Source organism: Gorilla gorilla, chromosome 9 (genome assembly GCF_029281585.2).
Source record: "Gorilla gorilla gorilla isolate KB3781 chromosome 9, NHGRI_mGorGor1-v2.1_pri, whole genome shotgun sequence".
In the NCBI taxonomy this organism is placed as follows: Eukaryota; Metazoa; Chordata; class Mammalia; order Primates; family Hominidae; genus Gorilla; species Gorilla gorilla.
Window position 1 is genome coordinate 18,320,288 of NC_073233.2, and position 26,689 is coordinate 18,346,976.

The window sequence follows — 26,689 nt, forward strand, 5'->3', positions numbered from 1 at the left end:
TGGCAAGGTTGTGGAGAGTAAATTAGTTCAATCATTGTGGAAAATAATGTGGTCATTCCTCAAAGACTTAGAGGCAGAAATACCATTTGACCCAGCAGTCCCATTACTGAGTATATAGGCAAAGGAGTAGAAATCATTCTGTTATAAAGATACATGCACGCATATGTTCACTGCAGCACTATTCACAATAATAAAGACATGGAATCAACCTAAATGTCCATCAATGATAGACTGGATAAAGAAAATATGGTTCATATACACCACAGAATACTATGCAGCCATAACAACTAACGAGATCATGTCCTTTGCAGGGAGATGGATGGAGCTGGAAGTCATTATTCTCAGGAAACTAACACAGGAACAGAAAACCAAACACTACATGTTCTCACTTATAAGTGGGAGCTGAATGATGAGAACACGTGGACACAGGGAGGGAACAACACACACTGGGGCATGTTGTGAGGGAGAGCATTAGGAAGAATAGCTAAGGGATACTGGACTTAATACCTAGGTGATGGGATGATCTGTGCAGCAAACAACCATGGCACACATTACCTGGGTAACAAACCACATCCTGCGCAGGTACAGCTGAACTTAAACGTTGAAAAAATAATAATTTAAAAAATTAAAACGCCAAAAAAAGATTAAGAAAACCTGGTCTGATTTACCTCACTCTTTTACAGGCTGAGACTTTTTCAGAATCCTTCTGTTTAATGACGCTTTGCTCAGGAAAGATTGTTCTGTTTGATGCTTTTCATTTAGAAGTTTATTGTGATTAACAATACCTGTCTGGATACTAGACAGTAATTAAACACAGTCCATCTGTACTGAAGCAGTAACAGAATATGCTCTCTGATCTTCATTAATTGCATCATTTAGTTTTATGACATCATGAGAAGATTTTGATTAGTCTGAGTGTCATTGAAATCTAAAATAGCTATTAATTTAGGGAACTCTGGATTCACAGTTCAGGGATTCATGTTTTTAAATGCATAAGAATTCTTCAGTTCTGTTCTAATTGCTTGTGCTGCTTTTATGTCCCTTAATCCTTTTCAGCATCTTCCTTATTAAAATGAAGTTTCTTGTCAGAGACAGTAGGAAACTATCCATCTCACCAGCAATAATTGTGTGTCCCCTATGTGCTAGGCCTACGTGGCAAGGATGATATAAAAATGAATGATAGACTGTCATCACGGAGTACAATGGTACTTTTCGTTTATTAGTACCAAAAATCTTCTCTCATGTAAACAGAAAATTTGAAAGAAAATTTAGAAAGTAACACTTTGGAAGGGGACATGAGCACCTTTCCAAAGTGTTTTGTATCGGGCATCATTCAAACCTTCCTACAGGAAATGGTGAATGCTGTTGTTTCAGCAACATTTGCTATTTACTAACTATTTGAATATGTTGCATTTTAGGAGGATTCCAGTGCTGGGGAAGACAGTGTTCATGACAGGTTTATAGGTCCGCTTCCAAGAGAAGGTTCTGTGGGTTCTACCAGTGATTATGTCAGCCAAAGCTACTCCTACTCATCTATTTTGAATAAATCAGAAACTGGTAAGATTTGTTGTATTTTCATAAAATCATAGGGCATTAGATCCAAAGTAATCTTAGCAATTTCAAGCCTAATCGTCTTATTTTATGGATAAGAAAACTGAGACCTAGAGCAGGAGTACTAGCTAGCAGCCGCAAAGTTAGAAGAAGTATGTGGTTTACTTTTCCTTCAACCCACTCGTTTCTACTATATTGCTGCTGCCACTATTTAATAATAACATAAACATTATTGAATATTATGTTTTTAAGGAAGACTTTTCTTTTCTTTTTTCTTTTTTTTTTTTTTTTTTTTTTGAGACAGAGTCTTGCTCTGTTGCCCAAGCTGGAGCACAGAAGCATGATAATGGCTCACTGCAGCCTTGAACTCCTGGACTCAATCAATCCTCCCACCTCAGTCCCCTGAGTAGCTGGGATTATAGGTGTACTGGGCACAGTGGCTAACACCTATAATCCCAGCACTTTGGGAAGGCCAAGGCAGGAAGATTGCTTGAGCCCGGGAGTTGGAGACCAGCCTGGGCAACCTAGCCAGACACCATCTCTACAAAAATCAAAATAAAGAAATTAGCCGGGCATGGTCGCTGTTGCTTGTAGTCCCAGCTCCTCAGGAGGCTTAGGTGGGAGGATTGCTTGAGCCCAGGAGGTCTAGGTTGCAGTGAGCCATGATGGTGCCACTGTACTCAGCTTGGGTGATTGATTGAGACCCTGTCTCAAGTAAAAAAAAAAAAAAAGAAAGAAAAAAAAAATTCAAGACTTCTTTTAATAATTTTCTATTTTGACTATACTCTGAAATTTTTAAAGTGGACTTCCTCCAGAAAGGAAAGTCTGTGTTGTCTACTTTTACAGTACTTCCATTTTGAAGCACATGGGCCATGCTTATTTTATGGGTCTGTTGTGTTATCCTTTAGTTTATTCATTTTAGTGCTTGAAATGAATCATGTCATTTTGAAATTTCTTTTTTTCTCAATACGATTAAGCCTATGTTTTTTAATTTTTTCACTTTATTGAGCAAGTAAAATGGCTTTTTTATGCAAAGGTTTATTTACATATAAGATTGTTTAATCGCCTAATGAATAAATCTTGATAAATTTACATATTATTTCATCTTAAAACAAATCTTTGCAATAGATAGTATGTTTTATGTTGAAGGAAATGAAAACTGGGGTTCAGAGAAGCCTTTGATTGCATATCTCATTAATGGTGTTTCATGCTAAGTATGGCTTCAGAAACTTTACTCTTAGAACTTCAAAACAGGTGATTTTAAATATTACATTACAAATATCAGTGTAAAAAGAACACTATAGTGTTACATTGCTGATTTCTTATTTTTAATTTTATTATTATGTTATAGAGATTAGAGTCTTGCTTTGTCACCCAGGCTGGAGTGCAGTTGTAAGATCATAGCTCACTGCAGCCTCGAACTCCTAGGCTCAAGCGATCCTCCCACCCCAGCCTCCCAAGTAGCTAGGACTACAGGTGTGCACCACAATGCCTGTCTTTTAAATTTTTGTAGAGATGAGGTCTCACTGTGTTGCCCAGGCTAGTCTTGAAGTAATCTTTCTGCCTCAGCCTCCCAAGTAGCGGGGAATACAGGTGTGCATCACAACGCCTGGCTTTTAAATTTTTCTAGAGATGAGGTCTCACTATGTTGCCCAGGCTAGTCTCAAAGCGATCTTCCTGACTCAGCCTCCCAAGTAGCTGGGATTACAGGTAGAAGCCATGGTGCCCAACTCCAGATTTTGTTTTAATGTCATCTGTAATCTTTCATTTACTATATTTTGTAATTAGAATTTAGAATAATTTCTTCATAGCTAGTTATTGTGCAGCTTTAATGGTTTATTTGTTCTGGAAATAATAGTAAAACCTGATTATGTTTGGTATTTAGGATTCATTTATATCAGTAGAACTTTTTGTAGCAAACAACCACAATAAAAAAAAATACAAAATTATCTTTGATTTCAGATAATAGGAGGTAATAAAACTGTTTCCCATTACACTATCTAGAGTAGTGATTCTCAGATTTTAATTTCTTTAAAATTAATTTTGGGGGTACTTGTTAAAAATGCAGGTTCCAGCCGGGCACAGTGGCTCACTGTTATAATCCCATCGCTTTGGGAGGCCGAGGTGGGCAGATCACCTGAGGTCAGGGTTTGAGACCAGCCTGGCTAACATGGTGAAACCCCATCTCTACTAAAAATACAAAAATTAGCTGACCGTGGTAGCAGGTGCCTGTAATCCCAGCTACTCGGGAGGCTGAGGCAGGAGAATCGCTTGAAAACAGGAGGTGGTTGCAGTGAGCCGAAATTGTGCCACTGCACTCCAGCCTGGGCAACAGAACGAGACTCCATCTCAAAAAAATAAAAAAGAAAAATGTAGGTTCCAAGGCATTACTTCCCAAAATGCTGATATAGCTGCTCTGTAGTAGGCTGGAAGAAATTGCATTTTGTTTCTTATTATTCTGAGATAGCTACATTATTCTGAGATAGCTGAAACACTGTGAGAGAGTTCCAGATTTAACAAATCAAGATTCTTGAGATATTTGCTTTGTCTTCTGACAGTTGATTCAGTCATTTTTGCACCAAGTATTTACAGAACTCCTACTTTGCTGTGTACTAACTTCAACTTCCTGTGGCTCTCTGAGGCCTGTGAATTCCTTGAGACTAAGACATGCTTTTTAAAAACGCTCTTTCTTTGATTATACAAATATATTAAAATACATGTCATTGTCTTACTATAAAATAAAAAAGTGAAAATAGTTTACAGTACTACTGGCACCACTTCTAGCAATTTTGCATATTTTTGTCTTTATATGTGTACTTTTCAGAAAATGGGGAATCATGAGTAGATTTTTAATTAATGTTTTTCACTTAATACTATATGAGGAGTATTTTTTAATGTTATTAAATAGTATTTTAATATGGGGCTTTAAATGGCTGAAAAAGTTTCATTTTATAGGTTCAGATATTTAAACTAATTATTAATATTGCTGATATTATTATGAAAATTCTTATACATACATTTTTGTTTTCATCTCTGATTATTTCCTAAAGATAAAAATTCCCAGAAATTATATTAGTAAGTTGAAGTTTACTTTAAAAAATATTTTTAGAAGTCTTTGCTATACATTGCCATGTAATCATAGTCTTTGTTCGCATTTACTGTTCCTCACACACCTCTACTCCACTCCCTTTCCCTACCTGTACATTTTCCTCCAGTGTTCTAGGGGTCCTGCCTTTCTGAGTTACTCTATAAGCATCCAAGGTGGTTGCGTTCAGAAATTATTTTATCAGGGGTTGTGTTCAGAAATTATTGTATCAGATAAAATTATTTAATCAAACCATTGAGTTTGCATTTCATTAAGAAATTATTATAAATTTTGGCACCATGTGTGAAATGTTCTTATTAGAAAATGCTCTCATGATTTTAACTTAGGGCTTTAGAAACACATTTCTCAGTAAAGCAATGGGTTTGGGTACTCAACATACTCTTTCCTGTCTCTTTCCTACCACTTCCCACTGGTAGCCAGCCACTGTTGATAGGAGATGGTGGGTTGGGGAGAAATAAGGAGTAGATTGAAGGCTAATGTGAACTTACAAGTGATTAGAAGCTAAATCCATGATACCTGTCTTTGGCCAGTTTTTTTAACAGCCTTTTTATCTACTTCAGGAGTTGGCCTATTTGATTCCACTTCATTGGGCCTGTTTGATTTCTCATTCTTTAGTGGTTGGTTCTGTTTAGGATTTCTTTTTGCATGTGCCCTCTACTGGATGGTATATGTTCTCATATTCTTCTTGCTTACTGACTTATACTAAAAATATTGATTCATAACTATTTCAGATGTAGAATCCACTTGATAATAGCTGCCATTTGAAGTTTGTTGATTTAGACAATGCATAATGAGAAAGGTTTCTGTTAATTCATTAGCACTTTTAATAGTGTCACCAAAATCGTCATACTTTTGGAAAATAGTACATTTATGTGACACAGTGTTCATTCTGTTTAAATATGGTGCCAAATCAAGTACAAAAGATCATAGAGTCATATGTGATTTTTATACCTGATGGTAAAATAAAGAGCTATGGCAAAAATTAATTGCCATTACTCTCTTCTTCTCTTCTCAAGCCTACCCTGGAAACATTTTTTTAAGCCCAGTAAAGGGAAACAAGGTCACAAACAAGTGATACATGATTGGTGTGTATGTACACAAAGGATGATAGTAGTATTCATTTACCTTGTAAGGCTCCAAGTAGTTTGGTTCTCCCCCAGACTGTTGAGGAATTGGGAGGAGGAGGACGGAGAAGAAAGGAAATCCCAGGGCAGCCTCAGCTCAGAAGAAGATACAGAACAACCTGGTCTCCTGGACAAATTGCTGTTGTTTGTGGGAAAGGGCCTGTTTGTATGAACTAATGAAATAATGTTTTTTATTATTAATAATCAGCTGAGATACCATACAAACTTGTGTTACTTGTAAGTCATACACATTGCCGTCTCATGTGCATCTGCTGCTGTGCTAAGTAATAGGAGAGATAGAAATCAGATTCAATCCCTGCTTTCACAGTCTGATGGGGAAGACATATAAGCAAATGGGTCATTACAAAACAGTGAGATAAAGGCTCTAATACGGATTAAATATAGGATCCTATGAGAACAACTCAAGTGGGGAATAGTCTGGAATAGAAGCAGTTTAAAATAATGCAATGATGTAGATTAAGATATAAACCACCCATGCATACACGGTTCTTAAAATAAAGGTGAAAAAAATAAAAGCTTGAACCTTAGTACAAAGTGAAAAGCAGATAGCTACCATGCTTGGTCTTTTCTTGGAATCATATAAGTACAGCTGGTGTGGATACATATCACCCTTTGCACAGCATGCTGATCTATAGAATTTCATTGACAGGCTTGTTGAAACAGATGAAGTCACTCTGCATTACTTAGAGTCTCAGCTTTTGTGAGTTTGCATGTAGTGAATTTATCTCATGTTATTCATTCTTACAGAAATTGGTTTATAGGGCTTGATGACAGGGATAACTGGTTCTGTATAGTCTTTCCACACTGGATGTGTGTGATGCTATTTAAAGTGAATATGTTTATACTTTTCCATTATAATCTAGTTTAATATGTTTAAAAGTTTAATATGTTTAAACATTTAGATTTTGGGGGAAAAAGTTTATGTCTATGCCAGTAACACATACTTTACTGAACATATTACTCTTAAAATGTTAATGTCATGTAATCTTCATGTGTACCTCTGGACATATCTATAACAAGGTATCCTGACATTTTCTGCAAAACAAAGCTTACTTAGAGCACATATTAGAAAAGGGATCTTTTCTTAGGTGCTATTGAACAAATTGAAATAATTTCCAAATGAATAGTAACTTTAACCTCTGAATCTTTACTATGAATTAAATTCTTATTATGTTTTTGTTATTTTTAATGTAAATGCTGATTAATGTATATTTGTATTTTCTCTTTAAAGGATATGTGGGACTAGTAAACCAAGCAATGACTTGCTATTTGAATAGCCTTTTGCAAACACTTTTTATGACTCCTGAATTTAGGAATGCATTATATAAGTGAGTATTCAAAAAAATTGTATAAATAAAATTGATTTAAGAATGAAAATATCACTTTTAACAAAATTTATCTTCTTGCAGTTATTTTAAAGTTTGGGGCGTTTCTCACACAATAAGATATAACTTCTTTCCTTACGTAATAACAAAGATCTTGTGAAAAACAGGTATATGAAAAATGTGTGCGGAGAGAGAATCAGAAGTATATAGAGAGCAAAAGGATAAAATTGATGAGATTTACATGTAGGGTAAAAAGCTTCCCTCTCTTGTAGCCTTAACACCCTTTATGAAGAAATAAGTAACTGCTTTTGAGAGAATTCGAATATATAAATCCATACTCTCCTTCCACCTCTCAATTTAAGTGTCCAAAGTTTTTTTTTAACTTGCAAGTTTTGTTTCTAATTAAAATATAATACTTACAGCTTGTTTCATGTGCGTGTGTGTGCGTGTGTGTGTGTGTGTGTGTGTGTGTGTTTCTAAAAGACTCCATATACATCAGATAGTTTAAAATGCTCTATGGAGGAAGTCGATGTTTAAGTAAACCCTGAAGTCAGACATTTATTTTTATGAATATCCTATTATGACACATTTAACACACCTTTGCTTTGTATATTTTCTTTAAGATAAACACATAATTTTTTAGTTTTTAAGGATACTTTTAAGTATGAGTAAACTGATTTTTTTTCCTTTTTTGTGTTACTTTCCAGTAACATCTTTAAATTACTGTAAATATGTATTTAGGTTATTTTTGGAACTTTTAATATTGATGATTGTGTTACTCAAACAACATTATATCACCATTAGATTAATCTGTCAGCTTGTTACCTGAACTTACAGAAGTTGATGTATTTGTCATTCTGTATGCATGTATTGCCCTGTAGTGTTTAAATGCTAGGCACTTGGTGGATAGAGAGGGAATTAGTAATAAGATCTTTGTTCTTGAGTAATTTATAAGTCTTTCTACAATAGCAATATGTATATGTTTGAAATAGTTTAAATAACATTTAAAGACAGCCAAATACCATTAGAGTTTAAAGAGAAGAAAGGTTGGTGAAACTTGGAGAAGAAAGTAAGCTTCAAGTAGGTCATGAAGCTAGCATGGTTTGGCCAGGTTGAGAAGAAAGAGAATACACTGTGCAGATAGGAGGCCTGTCAAAAGTGAAAGTGAATAATAGGAAGGGCTACCTGAGTGTTAGTCATTGTTTGTATCAGGTAGTGTTCCGAGCACTTTATATATAGACTCACTTAATTCTCATAGTAACTGTATGAATTTTGTGCTATTATTGTCTGCATTTTACAAAGAAGGTAACTGAAGGCACAGAGAAATAGCTTTGCCTGAAAGCACACTGCTAGAAGTTGCACCTAGTAGATGCCGGGATTCACTACTCTGTTCTGCCTGTGCACTAGCAGATGCCAATAAGCACAGTGTGTTGCGGGGGGCTTCAGGAGATCAGCATAACCAGAGTTTTGTCAGAGCACTGGAGGATGAGGTTAATAGAATTCAGAGCCTGCTCTCAAAACTAGCACAGACCAGATAGTTGGACAATGTGCCTGTTTTAGGGAGTATGCATAGGAATGGGGATCCTGGGCACTTGTTTAACCATCTGTTTTAATACTCTGAAAGTGGACTGTAAATTTACAGCACTGTAGAGGAAATTAAGAGCATAGCCAGGGCTATTCATCAGCAAACATGTATTGGACATTTACTGTGTGCTAGGCATTCTTTTAGGTATAAGGATTAGAGTGATGAGTAAGAGAAAGTACCTCATTTAGAGCTTCCTTAGGTAAAACTATATATAAGCTCATTTCACAGAATCATGTATGCCAGGTAGAAAATAAAGCTGAATAATGTGGAGGGAGTAATTGTCAGGAGAAGAGGAGGGGAGGGTCACAGCTTCAGGTAGTAGACAGTAAGGGCCTCCCTGAGGACATTCCAGGAACTTCACAGGAACAAGCCCTCTAAAGATTTACAGTAAGAGCATACAAGGCATAAGAAGCCAGAAGTGTAAAGGTCTTCAAAAAACAAAAGAAACTAGAAATCCGTTGTGACAATCCTGGTGAGTAAGGAAGTAGGAGACAGACATGAGGTCAAACAGAAAGGAAGGCCTTGAGATTGTGAGAATAGAGTGAAGTTTATAGCAGGTGGGGAAACAAAGCCTGAGAGCACTCATGATGTTTCTTAATGTAGAACTAAGAACCTCATTGAACTATCCACAGAGTAGTGCTAGTGGAAAAGGATAGACTATCCACAGAGTAGCGCTACCATGAAAGGACAGACTAGCCACAGAGTAGCACTAGCGTAAAAGGATAGACTATCTAGAGAGTAGCACTAGTGTAAAAGGATAGACTAGAGAGTAGAGCTAGCATAAAAGGATTGACTATCCAGAGAGTAGCCCTAGCATAAATGGATAAAGTATCCAGAGAGTAGTGCTAGGATAAAAGGATAGGGTTTTGTTTATTTTCTTCACTTTTTTTTTTTTTTTTTTTTTTTTTTTTTAAGACAGAGTCTCGCTGTCGCCCAGGCTGGAGTGCAGTGGCGCGATCTCGGCTCACTGCAGGCTCCGCCTCCTGGGGTTCACGTTCATTCTCCTGCCTCAGCCTCCCAATTAGCTGGGACTACAGGCGCCCGCCACCTCGCCAGGCTAATTTTTTGTATTTTTAGTAGAGATGGGGTTTCACCGTGTTAGCCAGGATGGTCTCGATCTCCTGACCTCGTGATCCGCCCGCCTTGGCCTCCCAAAGTGCTGGGATTACAGGCGTGAGCCACCGCGCCCGGCCTATTTTCTTCACTTTTTGCGTAGTAGCCAACAGAGAACCTGCCACTTGATTTGGAGTCATGTACGTGATGGGTTAAATACATTGTTTTAGGAAAGTTTATATAGTGCAGTGTACAGGATTGATTTGAAAGATAGAGAACCCCGGAGGAATCTGTTATTAAACCAGGCATGGATATATTAGAGTCAGAATGATGATGGTGGCAGTGGTTACATTTCAGATTGGAAACTAAGATGGCTTAGTGACAAATTTTACTTAGGAGTAAAGGAAAGGAAAGAATCACATATGCACCAAAGTTTCTAACTAAGATGACTAAAGTAACGGCAAGTACCAGCAAGATTTAAAACCTTTTCAGGTATTTGTACCAGGACTAAAGGACAGGTGAGAATTCAGTCTTATTTTACAGTAATTCCTCCCTATTAGTGAATTTCCCACACAAGAAATTTGAGCATTTTCTGTTTTAACCAATATTTTCTCACAGTTAACAAGAGAATTTTTGATCTCATAATGTCAGTTACAAGTACCCGCTATTGAAGATAACCAGAAAAAAGGGAGCTGGGGATTGAGAATAGAAGAGGGGAGGATTTAAGCAGAAGTACGGTATTGAATAGAGGTGTTTGCAGGGAAGCCTTGAGAAGAAAAAGGTGAAATGTACTTCATTGACTTCTGTGAGGCGGAAGGGAGTGCCAGTGTGTAACAAAAGGAAGATGAGAACAGAGCTGTGACTTCTCAGTCCTAAAGTAAGAAAAATATTGAACACTGTAATAGAAAGCCATTCCCAAAAGAAAAAAAAAAAGTCTTCTAGTATGTCTGTAAAGTGCATCAGAGAAAAATTAAAGCTCAAACCTCCTTTTGAAACTAAAAAGTGGGGAAATAGTAATCTTACTCCTAACTTAAGATGTAAAATAACATTAATATTGTTGTTACTTAATATTTTGTCTTAGGTGTATATTATGAATACAGAATTATTTTAAAGACTTTGGGGGGTACATTACCAACTTTAGTACCTCAATCTTATTTCTTTCCATGAGATCTTAAGTTCTTCAGTTGGGAATTCACTTGTTATTGAGACAGTAGCTCTAGCTAGGGCTAGACTGCTGTTTATCATAAGTTTGTGAGGGTGAAAATCTTACCTGGATTATTATTTTGTTTACTTTCTTATATTCCCTTTCAAAAGCTTTTTATTATGGAAAATTTTAAACATTCAAAAAAAGGGAAGTAGGCTGAGTGCAGTGGCTCACGCTTGTAATCCCAGCACTTTGGGAGGCAGAGGTCGGTGGATCACTTGAGGTCAGGAGTTTGAGACCAGCCTGGCCAACATGGTGAAACCCAGTCTCTACTAAAAATAGAAAAATTAGCCAGGCGTCATGGTGCGTGTGTATAATCCCAGCTACTCGGGAGGCTGAGACAGGAGAATCGCTTAAAACCAGGAGGCAGAGATTGCAGTGAGCCAAGATCATCGCACTGCACTCCAGCCTGGGCAACAGAATGAGACTCTGTCTCAAAAAAAAAAAAAAAAAGAGGGAAATAGTGTAATGAATCCCTCTTCACCAGTCATTCAGCTTTGAATGTTATTAATATCAACTCATAATCAATCTTTTTTGTCTATACACTCAAACTTGATTGTTTGGAAGCATACCTCCATCATATCATCTGTAAATTATATCTCAGGTCAGGGCTATGATTTCCCTGATTGCGTCATTTAACAATTTGTTTAAATCAGGATCCATATGAGCTGTATATTGCAGTTGATTAATAAAATTCTTAATCTGTTTAATTTGTTTATAATCCTCTTTCATCTTTTTTCATCCTTGCAATTTATTTCCTGCAAAAAATAGAAAGAAAACTGTTGTCATCTATCCTGTAGTTTTCCAGAGTTTGGGTTTTGATGGTTGTATGCCATAGAATCTCACGTAAATAGTATTCTTCTGTTTCCTGTATTTTTGTGAATTAATAATTAGGACAGAGGTTATGGTCAGATTCAGGTTCCAAAGTTAAATGAGCTTTGCCTTCTTTTCTTGAGAACTTTTGCCTTGTTATGCCTTGTTATGCCTTTTCTTATTAAAGTCTAAAGTTCTTCTGAATTTATGAATTAGGGAAACACTAATGTTTCATTAGATATTATTAGTTTCAATTAGCATTCAAACTCTGTATAGCTTCCAGGATTAAAATCTTACATTATTATGATTTTGATATTAATTATGCTTTTAAATAATAAAATCATTTTATAAATACTTTATTAACATTTTATTTTAATAGGTGGGAATTTGAAGAATCTGAAGAAGATCCAGTGACAAGTATTCCATACCAACTTCAAAGGCTTTTTGTTTTGTTACAAACCAGCAAAAAGAGAGCAATTGAAACCACAGATGTTACAAGGAGCTTTGGATGGGATAGTAGTGAGGGTACTAATTCTCTTGTAATGATAAGCGTTCTAATATTCAAACAAATTCTAGGAGACAATAATATTACAAACACATTACACATAATTACCTTTATCTTAAACCTTTCATTGCAAGTTTGTTATCATATATTTTCTAACACATTTCATAACTCTACAATGAAAAATAAACATGACAAATATTGTAGCACCATAAAGCATATATTATTTATAGAATGCTGCAATCTCTTTATTTTCTGGCGTGTGATTTCCTTTTCATGACTGTCATGTATATTCTTGTGTTCTTTTTTAAATTTGGCATTATTTAAGGTAGACTTCAATATTTCTGTCTATTTGCTTTTAAACAACAGATTGTTTCATTACATAAAGTTTATAGCTATTTCTAATTGAATTTTATCTTAAAACAGCTTGGCAGCAGCATGATGTACAAGAGCTATGCAGAGTCATGTTTGATGCTTTGGAACAGAAATGGAAGCAAACAGAACAGGTAATTTATATCTCTCAAATCAAGGGGACTGTTTCCTAATAAATCATTTGTTACCCTAAATGACTTTTATTCTGTTGGAATGTTTTAAAACTTGGGGATTAGTCTCGTGGTTAAAGTACCCAATGGGAAATTGAAAGTACTGAGTTCTCATTTAGCCATTAACTGAGTTATAAATACCATCATTAAACCATCCTGGACCTCAGTTTTCTCATCTTTAAGGAAATTGGGCTGTATAACCTGGAAGTTCTCTTTTAGCTCTGAAAATTATACATTTAAAAACTGTATATATGTGTTTTGGGGATGATTTTTGAACAGCATTTTCAGATAATTAGGTAAATTATATGTTTTGTAATCTGTAACACAAGTATAGTCATGAAGCATTACCTTTATTTTGACCAATGAAATATAGTCATATGTATTTGACATTTAGGATCCTCATTAATCTAACCCGATTCTTATGTAATGGAAAGAGGAGCAGGTTAGAAGTGGAAAGAACATTAGATGTTGGGATGAGGAGTAAGGCTGAATGGGATGGGGCTCAATACATGGGAGGGTTTATACTGGGTATAGTAAATGAAGGTCACAGGGATAAAAGGGGAAGAGTATATAAGGTAGCTAGAAGGGTCTGATATCTGATTGGAACTACTGTGATGGCTTGGACCAGTTTTTCCAAATGTAGATTACAGTCTATTCACGGGTTATAAAATCAGTTTATTGGGCCTACAACAGCATTTTCAAAAGCAAATGGAATAGAATAGAGCATAAGAGAACATCACATAAGAGTAAGTATTATTTTATAAAGCTCTTGTTACAGTTATATGCACTGGGTTGCAGTGTAAATTATTTTCTTATGGTGATTTGCTATTCAGTATTTGAAAAACACTGGTTTGAACCACTTCAAAAGGCCGTCCTAGGTGAAGAAGACAATCACATATGACTGACGCTGATGAATGAAGAAGGCTTCATTAAATAAGTGGTTTTAGTGTAGACAGTGACGGTCAATCCAGTTTGAAGGCTTATAAATCCTATTTGTTTGAAGAAATGTAAGTTTATGAAAGAGGCAAAATGTAGTACACTTGTCCTCATGCCTATTCTTACTTAGGAGATTATGAAAAAAATTTTAAGTTCATTTAGTGATCTAGTTTCTCTCATAGTCTTATGGGGCTATGTTTTAGTAACTATGTAGATGGTATTCGGGGCTGTTTCTTCTTCATAGATCTGAAGTTACCCTTTTTCCTTGTTACATCCCTTTCTGTGAGTCAGCACTTCCATTAAGATCAGCTGGGGCATTCCTACTGAGTTCCCAAGTTTTGGTACAAAACTCTTTGTTCCTTACTTAGGGAGTTACCTGCCGCCTTTGAGTCAGAAAAGCCCTAGTTAACTAAGTTTGGGGACTAGGTGAGAGATCCATTCTTTTAGGTGAGGATATTTTGAGAGAGGTGGATTTTAAGATTTTTTTTGAATTTCCATACATTTTAAAAAGATTATGGTGTAATATTTCTCTATAAAATTGTGTTATGTATATTACTGAAAGCTAAAAAGTTTGATTTGCATCTTGAGCTAGAGGATATGATTATACATCAGAATATATTATTGTGAGAAGTGATATACATATGTAAGTTATAAAAACTCAACCAATTGTTTAGCTGTATAATTATTAACATGCTTAAAGTGATAGGTTAGGATTTACTCTCATCTTAATGTAAAGATAATTTGAGGCTTAATTGGTAACTGATTTCATCAAAACATTAATCATTCGGTTTTCTCATGATGAATATTGAAATCGTTAATTTTTGCACACTGACTCAAATTAGTGTTAATCTAGTTTTATTGATTTTAGGCTATTTGTGTTGTTTTGATTTTTTCTATAAAATTTTAGATAAATCTTAAATATTACATAATATATAATAATAAATATAGATAAATATTAATGTTTTCAAAGATTTTAGCTGTAAATATCAATATCCTTTTGTAAACCATTCTAAAAAGTGTAGAATGTTACATGTTTTAAAGGTTATTTTTAAGGAACACTTAAAAATGTAAATATTTTATTTTTAGGCTGATCTTATAAATGAGCTATATCAAGGCAAGCTGAAGGACTACGTGAGATGTCTGGAATGTGGTTATGAGGGCTGGCGAATCGACACATATCTTGATATTCCGTTGGTCATCCGACCTTATGGGTCCAGCCAAGCATTTGCTAGTGTGGTGTGTACCTTTCACCTGACTGCTTGTGTATCCTTACACAGAATACATAATAGCACAGTGGTATAATCTCTTGTAAGGTAAGTATCATCCTAGATACACCTTCTTGGGTTGTTAGTCATTCCTGCATTTAAATTAGCAAGATCTAGAAGATTTTTGACCCTTCAGTGAGTCCTAATAGTGCATGTATTATAAGAGAGAAAGTGAATGCAAATGTACTGCCTCATGGTTCAGTGTTTTATTCTTTTGGATAGGTGATTAGATGATTTCACTTTTATCTTTTTTTTTCACCTCTAAACAGTCTATTTTATAAATGCTGTTATTGTGACCACTTTTTGCACTGGAAAGTACTTTGTTTTGGGGGGATTGTTTTGATCCATACACTTTTAAAATTGGAAAAAGCACCTCTGGTTTTTATGACAAACAGTCCATATTTTTAAAAGAAGCATCCCTACTCTAAATATTTAGTTTAAAAAATATACATTGTAGTAGCACAGATAATTTGAAGAATCAAAACTGTAATCACCTTAATTATTCATATACTGAGTATCTGATTGGAGGATTAGCTAAGATTTTCTCATTCCATTTGTCATCCATTTCTTAATGGCTTTTTTATAATTTTTTAATTGTATTTTATCTATACGTATGTGTATTTACTTATAAGACAGGAAAATAATGAAAAGACTTAAGTTGATATTTAAAATTAAAGTGCTCAAAAACATTTATTTGAACCTACCATGTGCCAGGGGAAGCTTTCAAAGCTAAATAAAATATCTTTAAACAATACAATTTCATTATGTTTTATGTTTTGGTCTTATTTATGTTGTTATTAAACTGATGGTGGCTTGTAGCTAAAAATCAGTTTTTTAAAAGCTTTTCTATACTTCTAAGATAGTGCTACAAGTATGGTTTAGTCCTCTGGCCTCTAGGATGATTGATTCCTTTTGATTTTTTCTCCTACCTTTATATGGCTATTAGGAAATAACCAGCAATAAATTATGGAATCAGTCAATGGAGATACAAAGCAAGCGTCTTAAGTAAAAGACCTTTTCTGGGTAGCGTAAGATCAAGTCTCCTTTCTGCTACTGTTTTTCATAGTCGGCTTCCTGAGTATATTTGAAAAGTTTTTTAGATGTTTAGTACTACCTTTTTGAATGGCCATCTAGGTGTATTAAATGAGCTTTGGTTTGGGTGGCTAGTTTTGGTTTTTATTTTTTAACCTTATTTTGCTTTAATTGGCAGTTCAAAGTAGAAATGACATACTGAAAAAATCATTGAAAAACTAACATTTGTCTTTCAATGACTGATTTCCTAACTAATTTTTAAATACTCGCATTTCTCTGACAAAATATACTAGGGAAATATTTGGTAGTCCCAAGTGATATGGACTATTTTTTGTACCTTATTAAGTATTTTTATGAAAATTTTTCCATATATACATTTAGTTTAGTTTTTAACATATTAATTGAATATTGAGGAAGCTAATTTTTGCTATATTAAATCTTATATTTGAGTATTCAGCAAATATAATTGCTCAGCTAAATCTTTATGTCATTATTTATTCACCTGCTGATTTGCCACCACTCTCTTAAGTATATTAATAGACAAAGTAATGGAGTGATTTGGAGGATACTTCTGGGGATGTGAACAATATCACATTTCTAAATGGAATTCTCCAAAGGTAGTATCCTCCACTGATGATACATGGGTGGTAGTAGTGGTGGTGGTTCAGTGGGAATTGGAGGTTGCAGCTATGAAGCAGTATGTGAGCAGGTTTATAACACACATGCGCTAATAGGGCTTGCGGAAGAGAACTTAAAACTTTCTAGACTTTGCTGGAATCTCTTGAGGGAAATTACAGCAGGTGAAACTACCCAAGATAGGGGTTCTAAGGAGGATACTACCTTCGGAGAACTTTAGTTAGAGGTAAGTGATTTCTCATTATTTTCTGAATTTAAATCTATAACCTAACTCTTCTTAGTCCACAAATATCATCATACAGCATCTAAAATTGGTTATATGTCACTGCTTGCCATTTTGTATTTTGTTAACTGTGTATGTTTTGAAAAGAATTTGACATGTTTTAAAAAGAATTGGAATTGGCCGGGCGCGGTGGCTCACGCCTGTAATCCCAGCACTTTGGGAGGCCGAGGCGGGCGGATCACGAGGTCAGGAGATCGAGACCATCCTGGCTAACATGGTGAAACCCCGTCTCTACTAAAAATACAAAAAAATTAGCCGGGCGCGGTGGCGGGCGCCTGTAGTCCCAGCTACTCGGGAGGCTGAGGCAGGAGAATGGCGTGAACCCGGGAGGCGGAGCTTGCAGTGAGCAGAGATCGCGCCACTGCACTCCAGGCTGGGTGACAGAGCGAGACTCCGTCTCAAAAAAAAAAAAAAAAAAAAAAAAAAAAAAGAATTGGAATTATGGATTGCAAAAATCTGGTTAAAAGAGGTACCATAAAATCACTCATTGAGATTATATAAAATTGGCCTGAATTTTAACTGGACTCTCTTAAAATTATTATTCTACCTTTTTTAGTGGACTTGGTATTTTTGTCTTATTTAATATATTAGATATAGACGTAGGCTGGGCACAGTGGCTCACACCTGTAATCCCAGCACTTTAGAAAGCCGAGGCGGGCAGATCACTTGAGGACAGGAGTTCGAGACCAGTCTGACAAACATGATGAAACCTTGTCTCTACTAAAAATTAGCTGGGCATTCTGGTGCATGCCTGTATTCCCAGCTACTCGGGAGGCAGAGGCAGGAGAATTGCTTGAACCCAGGAGGCAGAGGCTGCAAGGAGCTGAGATCGCACCACTGCACTCCAGCCTGGGCAACTGAGCATGACTCTGTCTCAAAAAAAAAAAAAAAAAAAAGATATAGATGTAGACATATACACTAGCACGTGCATGTGCACGCACATGTACACACTGATGGTTATATATTCTGTTTATTGTATGTTTTGTTTAGTATGCCACAATATTATCGGTTTAATTACAGATAATTAAGAGTGAGGTCTTTTAAAAATTGAAGGGTTTTTCTTTTTTTTCTCTCTCTCTTTTAAAGAATTTATTAAATATTTGTTTCCTTTTTTAGAGATGGGGTCTCGCTGTGTTGACCAGGCTGGTCTCAAACTCCTGGCCTCTAGCAATCCTCCTGTCTCAGCCTCTCAAAGTGCTGGGATTTCAGGCATGAGCTACCACGCCCAGCCAGGGTTTTTCTTTTTCAAACCTTCATCTAAAATGTCCAATTTCTGGAGTTGTTTTATCTTTATGGTCAAATAAATTAACTTGCAAATAATAGGTAGGATTAAAATAGGACTGAAAGTAGCACTCATCTAACTTATTATAATATCCACAATCAATTTTTATGGGGTTTTTTTTAGTATGATAACAGATTATTTTTATAATGAGTGCTGGGAGACTTCTGCAGTTTAAAAAATAAGCTCCCGTAAAGTAGGGAGGCCAAAAAAAGCCTTTTATTATAATAATTTCTTTTTTCAATAGATTTTTAGTTATTGTAACTGATATTTGTTAGATTTCTGATCTTCATTTTACTCATCCAAGTGCGGAATCAATATTGAAAGGCTCTTCTGCCATTCTGTGTATCTCAGATTGAGTTCTGTTCAATACTAGTCTGTAAAAGGATTTAGTAGATATTTTGGGGAAGGTGTCCTTGATTAAATAGATTTGGGAAACTATAACAATAATCCTCTTTGGAAATATCACAGTGCATATTATATTTTAAATGCCCCAGTGATTCCTGTAGTTGAGAAATTTGTTTAAATGTGTTTAACCTAGCATTTTCTTTCTCTGTGGGACATCTGTTAATATCTCAAGAGACATTAGGATTCTGAGGAACATAATATGGGAAGCTCTACATTAGATTAAGGTGATTTAAGAATGTCACTACTTTGTTTATATTTGTGTCCTTGGGATGTTGAGAGGGAGTGAGAATACTAAAATATGTGTTATAATTTCCTGTTGTTTTACATATTTTTTATTAATCCTGAAAAATTAATATCAGCTGAAGAATTACTTGTAGTAATCTTTAAATAATTTTGCTCTTAATGACTTATTAGATAGTTAGAACCTTCTATGTTCACTGACTAGATCAAAGTAACTTTGACTATGCTTATTGCCAACCACATGTGAGAATGTATTAAATAAGGAGATAGTTCTAAGTATATTCTGGTAATACATAGAAATTAGAAATATTAACTTTTTGTTTGTTAATTATGAAAGCATAATTTATAAATTAAAGAAAAACAATGTAGCCTCATGTTTGACATTATCTAAGGAAGTGCTTTTTTATTTAACAGTAAAATTTTAGACACTGTCTTTTTATTGGTGTATTTTGTCATACAACATTTATTTAGTGCCTACTCTATGGCAGACACTGTTCTAGGCCATTTTCTTTTAGGATACTTTTATTCTATTATTCATTACGTACATTTGAATACCTGTTTATTATGACAAAAACGTGTTCAAAAGTTTGATCAGGGTTTAGCTGCATAATTTCATATAGTGCCTTTGGAGAAATAAGATTATATAAAAGACTTGTTTCCTAAGTAAACATAGTTTAATGATTGTTTTAAAGTTTTGAATGGAAAATTGTGAAATTAGTATTTATGAAATCAAAAGCATTTCAACTATTTGCACAAGTTTATATTATAAGTCCTACCCTGACATAACAGGTGGTTTGGACATTCTTACATGGGTGACTCAGCCACAGAACTCATTTGGGTGAAGCAGTGGTCCAAATTTGTCCAAATATGTAAGCATCAGTTAAAGAAAAATCTCTTCCACAGACTCTACCCTCATTTTTCCAGGAATGTGTATGGTTGGACATAGTGGGAACAAGTTTAAAAAGTGGGGACTTCTGCTTTCAGGAAGATGGAGTAGATGTACATTGCCCTATTCCTCCCACTAAAACAACTGAAAACCTTGAGCATTATATATAAAATAAACATAAGAAGACTGAAAGGTGGAGAGAAGGCATACACACTAGGGACCTCAGCACCCAAGGAATAACACGGTGGTGAGTTCCATGGGTTTTCTTTTTGCCTAATATATCCCAGACTTGGAACTGAAGAAGCTGGCAGCCTGGAAACAGCAATGGGTACAGACTGAAAAACCCTGTTCTCTTTAACTGAAGGACCAGGAAAAAGACAGCCTAGCAAGCCAGAAAACTTTTAGACCATAACTGCTGTGCTCTAACCAAACACCACAGGAAAAAAAGGCCTTACATCAACTTGTGCCTGCCAGTGCTGAGTGGGGAGCCTAGATTCTCTGTTCCTTCACCACGTCCCAGGGGTAAAGAGGCGAGCCCCTCCTGCTTGTGTCAGTGTTGGGGTGTAGTACTGAGATACTCCTGCCCTTTACAGCCAAGGTTATATCAGCAGAGACCTACTGAATACCCAGAATTCCTTTCCCTGCGCAGCACTAACAAGGAGCTTCCTCCATTCAGATGTCCACATAGGCCAAGTGGGAAACCTGGACTTCTAATGCCATCTGGCACTAATATGGCAGAGCCCTTTCCCCAGATGGTACAGTGTCAAAGGAGGCATTTAAACTAGAAGGTTTAAATATGGTCCAGAATCTCATAACACCCCAAATGTCCAGGTTTCAATTAAAAAATCACAAATCTCAGTTTGAGTTAAAAAAGAAAGCCAGTAGACATAAACACTGAAATGACAAAGATGTTAGGATTATTTGATAAATATTTTAAAGCAGCCATCATAGAAACACTTCAGTGAGCAGTCCTAAGCACACTGAAAACAATGAAAATTTTAGGGAATCAGTTAGAGATACAAAGAAATGAAAATTTGGAACTGAAAACTGCAATAAGCAAAATTAAAAACCCAGTGGATAGGCTGAACAGCTGAATGAAAGAGACAGTAGGTCGAATCTGTGAACTTGAAGATAGAATGATAGATATTACCCAGTCTAAACAGCAGAGAGAAGATAGACTGAAAAAAATATATATCCTCAAGGACTTATGGGACTATAACAAAAGGTTTAACACTGTGTCATTGGAATACTGGAAGGAGAGCAAAGGTGTAACATTTGTGTCATTAAAGTCCTGAAAGGAGATTAATAAGGAAAAAGAAGGCAGGTACAAAGAAATAATGGATGAAAATGTTCCAAATTTAGCAAAAGGCATAAACCTACAGATCTGAGTAGCTGAGCAAACCCCAAACACAATAAGGCAAAATAAATCAGGAATGGCCATATTAGTGTCAGATAAAGAAGACTTTAGAGCAAAGAAAATTACCAGAGACAGAGAGGGGTGTTACATTGTAATAAAAGTGTCAAACAACCAAGAAGACAACAATCCTAAATGTGTATGCAGAAACTAACACAGCTGCCAAAATACATGAAGGAAAAACTGTCAGAACTAAAAGGAAAAAGACATCTACAATTACAGTTGCAGACTTCAGCACGCCTCCCTCTCTTACTGATAGGTAGAACAACTAGACAGAAATAGCAAAGATGTAGAACTCAGCAACACCATCAACCAACAGATCTAATGAACATTGCTAAAGTGCTTCACCCAACAGTAGCAGAATACACATCCTTTTCAAGTATCCATTAAATATATACGAGGATAGACCATATGCTCTGGACCATAAGACCTCAAAAAATTTAAAATCATGGAATGTGTGATTTTTTTCAACAACAGTGGAATCAGATTAGCAGACAGGAATATCACAAAACACTTGGGAAATAACGCTTCTAAATGATCCATGGGTCAAAGAGGAAGTCTCAAGGGAAATTTTAAAAATATTTTGAACTTAATGAAAAGTAAAACATAACGAATTTTTTTGAGGCACAACTAAAGCAATACCGAGAGGGAAACTCACAGTATTAAATGCTTATACTAAAAGACAGGAAAAGGGCCAAGTCAGTAATCTAAGCTTCCACCTAACCTGAAAAAAGAAGAGCAAAAGAAACCCAAAGCAAGCGGAAGGAAGGACATAATAAAGAAAAGCCGAGAAATCAGTAACATTGAACATGAGAAAACAGTAGAGGAAGTCAACAAAACAAAGGGCTGGCTCTTTGAAAAGACAATAAAATTGACAAATAGGAAGACTGACAGAGAAAAAGGGAAGACAAAAATTTCCAGTATCAGGAATGAAAAGGATATAACTATAGATCTTGCAGATATCAAAGGGATCACAACAAACAACTCTGCACATATAAATTTGACAACTTAGATAAAACGAACCAATTCTTTGAAAAGAACTCAATAGGAATTAGATAATTTGAATAGTCCTGTAACTGTTAAGGTAATTACATTTATAATTTAAAACCTCTTGAAAAGGAAATCTCCAAATCTTGATTGTTTCACTGGATACTTGTATCAAAGATTCGAAGAACAGTGAACACCAGGTCTATACAATTTCTTTTCAAAAAAAAAAAGAAAGGAAGAGGAGGAAACCCATAGTCCTGTGACAGTATTCTTACCTGATATTAAACCAAGACAGTTCTTAAAAAAAACAGTATCCCTTATATGTGTAGTTGGTAAAATTCTTTCCAAAATATTAGCAAATGGAATTAAGCAATTTATAAAAAGAATTATATATTGTGACTAAATAGGATTGATTTCTGGGATTCAAGACTGGTCAGTATTTTAAAAATCAATGAGTATAATCTTCCATATTAACAAGCCAAAAAAGAAAATTCATGTGATCATATCGATTTAGAAAAGGCACTTAATAAAATTCAAAATTCACTTATAATAACTCAGATTACTAGGAATAGAGGGAAATTTCCTCAACTTGATTAAAAAACGTATCTAAAATATCTATAGCTAACATCATACTTCATTGTGAGAGACTGCTTTCTTCCTAGGGAATGGCACGCTTGTCTAGGCAAGGATGTCTGCTCCTACCACTCCTTTTCAGCATAGTCCTAGAAGTCCTAGCCAACACAGTAAGGTAAGAAGAGGAAATGAAAAGCACTACTAAAGGAAGAAATAAAATTGTCTGTATTTTTAGGTGATATGATTATCTATGTAGAAAATCCCAGGGCTTGTACAAAAAACAAAAACAAAAAAAAAACACCTGAACTAATAACGTGAGTTTAGCAAGGTAGCAGGATAAAAATAACATAAAAAATAAATTGTATTTCAAGATACTAACAATGAACATGTAGAAAGTGAAGTTTAAAATACAATACCATTTATAATTTTACAAAAAGAAAAAAGATGGAAATCCAACAAAAAATGTACTGGACCTATGTGTTCAAAACTACAAAACTTTGAAAAGATTATGTTAAATAAGCTAGGAGCAGAAAGACAGATATTACATGTTCTCATTTACATGTGGGAACTAAAAATAAAGCTGATCTCATGAAGGTAGAGAGTAGAATGATAGTTACCAGAGGCTGGGAACAGTGTGTTTGAGAGAGGCGGGGATAAAGACAGGTTGGTTAATAGGTACAAACATACAGTTAGATAGAAGCAGTAAGTTCTAGTGTTTGAGAGCAGATTAGAGTGACTATAGTTAACAATATATTGTGTATCTCAAAATAGCTAGAATAGAAGATTTGAAATGTTCCCAATACAAAGAAATGGTAAATGTTCAAGGTGATGGATATCCTAAATACCTTGACTTGATTCTATGCATGTATCAAGTATCACATGTACTTCATAAATATTTACAGTATCATGTGTCAAAAAAACTTTGAAAAGAATATTTAAGTAAATGGAGAAACATACTGTACTTATTAATTGGAAGATACAATACAGTAAAGATAATTACATAGTCTTAATGGAGTTCCTGTCAAAGTCCAGCAAGATTTTTTGAGGACATATACAAGCTTATTCCAAAATGTATATGGAAGCCTAAGAAACTAGAATAGCTAAGAGTTTTCAAAAATAAAAATAAAGTGGAAGTTACCAGTCCATGTGATTTGGAATGGAATACTACTTAGCCAAAAAGACTTATTATATGGCTATAGTAATCAAGACTATGTGATATTGGTAGAGGGGTAGGCAAATAGATCCGTGGAATAGAATAGAAAACCCAGAAATAGATCCACACAAATATGCCTAACTAATTATTGACTGATATTGACTGAGACACAAAAGCAAGTCAATGGAGGAAAAATGGTGTTTCCAACAAATGGTGATGGAACAACTGGACATCCATATCACAAAAATGAACCTTGACTTAAATGACTTTATACAAAAATTAACTCAAAATGGGTCATAAATTTAAATGTAAAATGTAAGACTATGTAACTTTTAGAAAAAACATAGGAGAAAGTCTTCCAGATCTGGGCTAAGCAAAGAGTTTTTAGATTTGCTATCAAAAGTACAGTCTACAAAAGGGACAATTAGCAAACATTAAAATTAAAAATATTTACTCTCTGAAAGCCCATATGATAAAGAGAAGCTCCAGACATATTTGCAAGCTGTCTATCGGACAAAGGACTCATATCTAGAATATATAAAGTACTCTCAAGACATCAGTTTAGAAAAATTCATCTAGACAATTGGCAAAAGACATAACATTTCATTAAAGAGGATATACAAATGTCAAATACAGAAAAGATACTCAACATTGCTGGCTATTAGGGAAATGCAAATTCAAACCATAATGAATATATTATTCTTTACCTGCCAGATGGCTACAAGTAAGGACAGCATGGAAATCTGGTGACTATGTGGAGAAACTGTATCACGCATACACTGCTGGTGGGAATGTGAAATGTTATGGGTAGTTTCTTATAAAATGACACGTGCAGTTACCATAAACTCTAGCAATTGAACTCTTGGTCATTTATCCCAGAAAAATTGAAATTTATGTTTACATGAAAACCTGTGCACAAATATTTATTCCATCTTTGTTTTTAATATTCAAAACTGGAATCAGCCCATATCTGCTTCAATAAGTGAATGGTTTAACAAACTGTGGTTCATACAAACCATGAAATAGTACTTAGCAATAAAAAGGAACAAACTATTAATAAACACAAAAACTTGAAAGAATATCCAGGGAATTATTCCGAGTGAAAAAAGCCAATCTCAAAAGGTTATTACATACTTTATGATTCCATTTATGTAATACTTTTGATATGACAACATTTTAGAACTGTGGGACAGATTAACCATTACCAGGTCTTACGGATTTGGTGGGAGCAGGGAGAGGAGAAGCAGGTGGTTGTGGCTATAAGAGGGTGGCACAAGTTATCCTTGCATAGGAACTGTTCAGTCTTTTGACGGGCGTTGAATATATGAACCTCTGCAGGTGATAGAATTGTATGGAACTTAATAGACACATATACACAGGCAAATGAGTGCACTAAAGCTGGGAAAATCTGAATTAGATAGGTGTATGAATGCCAATATCATGGTTATGATATGCCATAGTTTTGCAAAATGTTTCCAGTAAACTGGGGGAAGTGTACAAGAGGTCTCTGTATGTTATTTCTTACAATTGCACATGAATTTACAATTATCTTAAAAGTTTCAATGAAAAAAAAAGTAGACAGCTTAGGTAAAAGTATATAGGCCTTTTCCTAGTTAAAAAGTAGTAATGTTAAAGTATATATTCTGGGAAAGACAGTTGAATATATTTTTAAGGAAAACATCATGTTCCTGTATATCAGTAGTACCAAAATTGCTTAGTACATCAAAATCAGGAAATAATTCTCAATGGTGGATCTACTTTCTTTTTTTGTTCATGTAAAAATTGAAGTATGGTGTTTTAACACTCATTTCTCTATTCAAAATTAAGTAGATTTTAATTGATGAATAATTCATATGTACATATAAATGGTTAAAAAAAGGATTTATAGGCAATACCATTCCTTGCATATACCTTTTGATTGCACTGTGCCTGGATTATTTGCATTAGCTCTAAAATTGGAATAACCCGTATTGTTTTTGGTTGGAGAACTAAGGATGTAAGAATTCTTTATATTCTATCCTGAATTCTGAAAATTATAGTGTAAAAGGATGTGCAGGCTGGGCATGGTGGCTCACACCTGTAATCCTAGCACTTTGGGAGGTCAAGGCAGAGGATTGCCTGAGCTTAGGAGTTTGAGACCAGCCTGGGCAACGTGGTGAGATCCTGTCTCAAATAAGTAAATAAAAAGATGTGCAGAATTACATTTTGCATAATATATGGGGAGCAGTAAGATCTAGAATATGAAACTGTTGTCACTCTGGAATTATCAACATGGTACTCTGACTGAATTAAATATTCTCAAATGAGCAGAACAAAACCTGGTATCCAAAAACTTAAGCAAAGAAATAGATTTAAAAAACAAAACAATGCTGTAAGAAATGAAGTGGGAATTCATCAAATTCAGGAAAGAAACAGAAGAAAAAGACAAAAATATCTTAGAAGTGAAGAATAAATTACAAAATGCTCAAGAGAAAATAGAAGATCTAATGAAGGACATTGAATGGAAATGAGATTTTTGTAAAAGTAAAAAGGATCTCCGAAAAAAAAAATTGAAAAAGAAGACCAGCAAAGGGTGTCCAACATAATTGGAGTCTGTGAAGAAGAAAAATAAAACAGTGGACCAGAACTAATAGATAAACTATAATTCAGAGAAACTTTCTGGGAATAAGGGAAATGTCAAGTCTACCTTTTGAAGGACCTGGAATGATAAACTCTGAGATGTATTTTAGTAAACTATTAAAGATGAATTGAGGCCAGTCGCAGTGGCTCAT

The 26,689-nt window shown here is 35.0% G+C and overlaps 1 protein-coding gene across 3 annotated transcripts in view; it reads left to right on the top strand.

The window, feature by feature from the left end:
• Positions 1 to 26,689, top strand: part of USP47 (ubiquitin specific peptidase 47) — a 115,725-nt gene that overhangs the window by 49,260 nt on the left and 39,776 nt on the right. For all 3 annotated transcript variants that reach the window (XM_031007689.3, XM_055356419.2, XM_031007690.3), the window contains 5 exons: positions 1,419 to 1,557; positions 7,034 to 7,130; positions 12,162 to 12,307; positions 12,711 to 12,790; positions 14,849 to 14,998. In XM_031007689.3, coding sequence (XP_030863549.1) covers positions 1,419 to 1,557; positions 7,034 to 7,130; positions 12,162 to 12,307; positions 12,711 to 12,790; positions 14,849 to 14,998 — 612 coding nt within the window. The remainder of the gene's footprint in view (positions 1 to 1,418; positions 1,558 to 7,033; positions 7,131 to 12,161; positions 12,308 to 12,710; positions 12,791 to 14,848; positions 14,999 to 26,689) is intronic.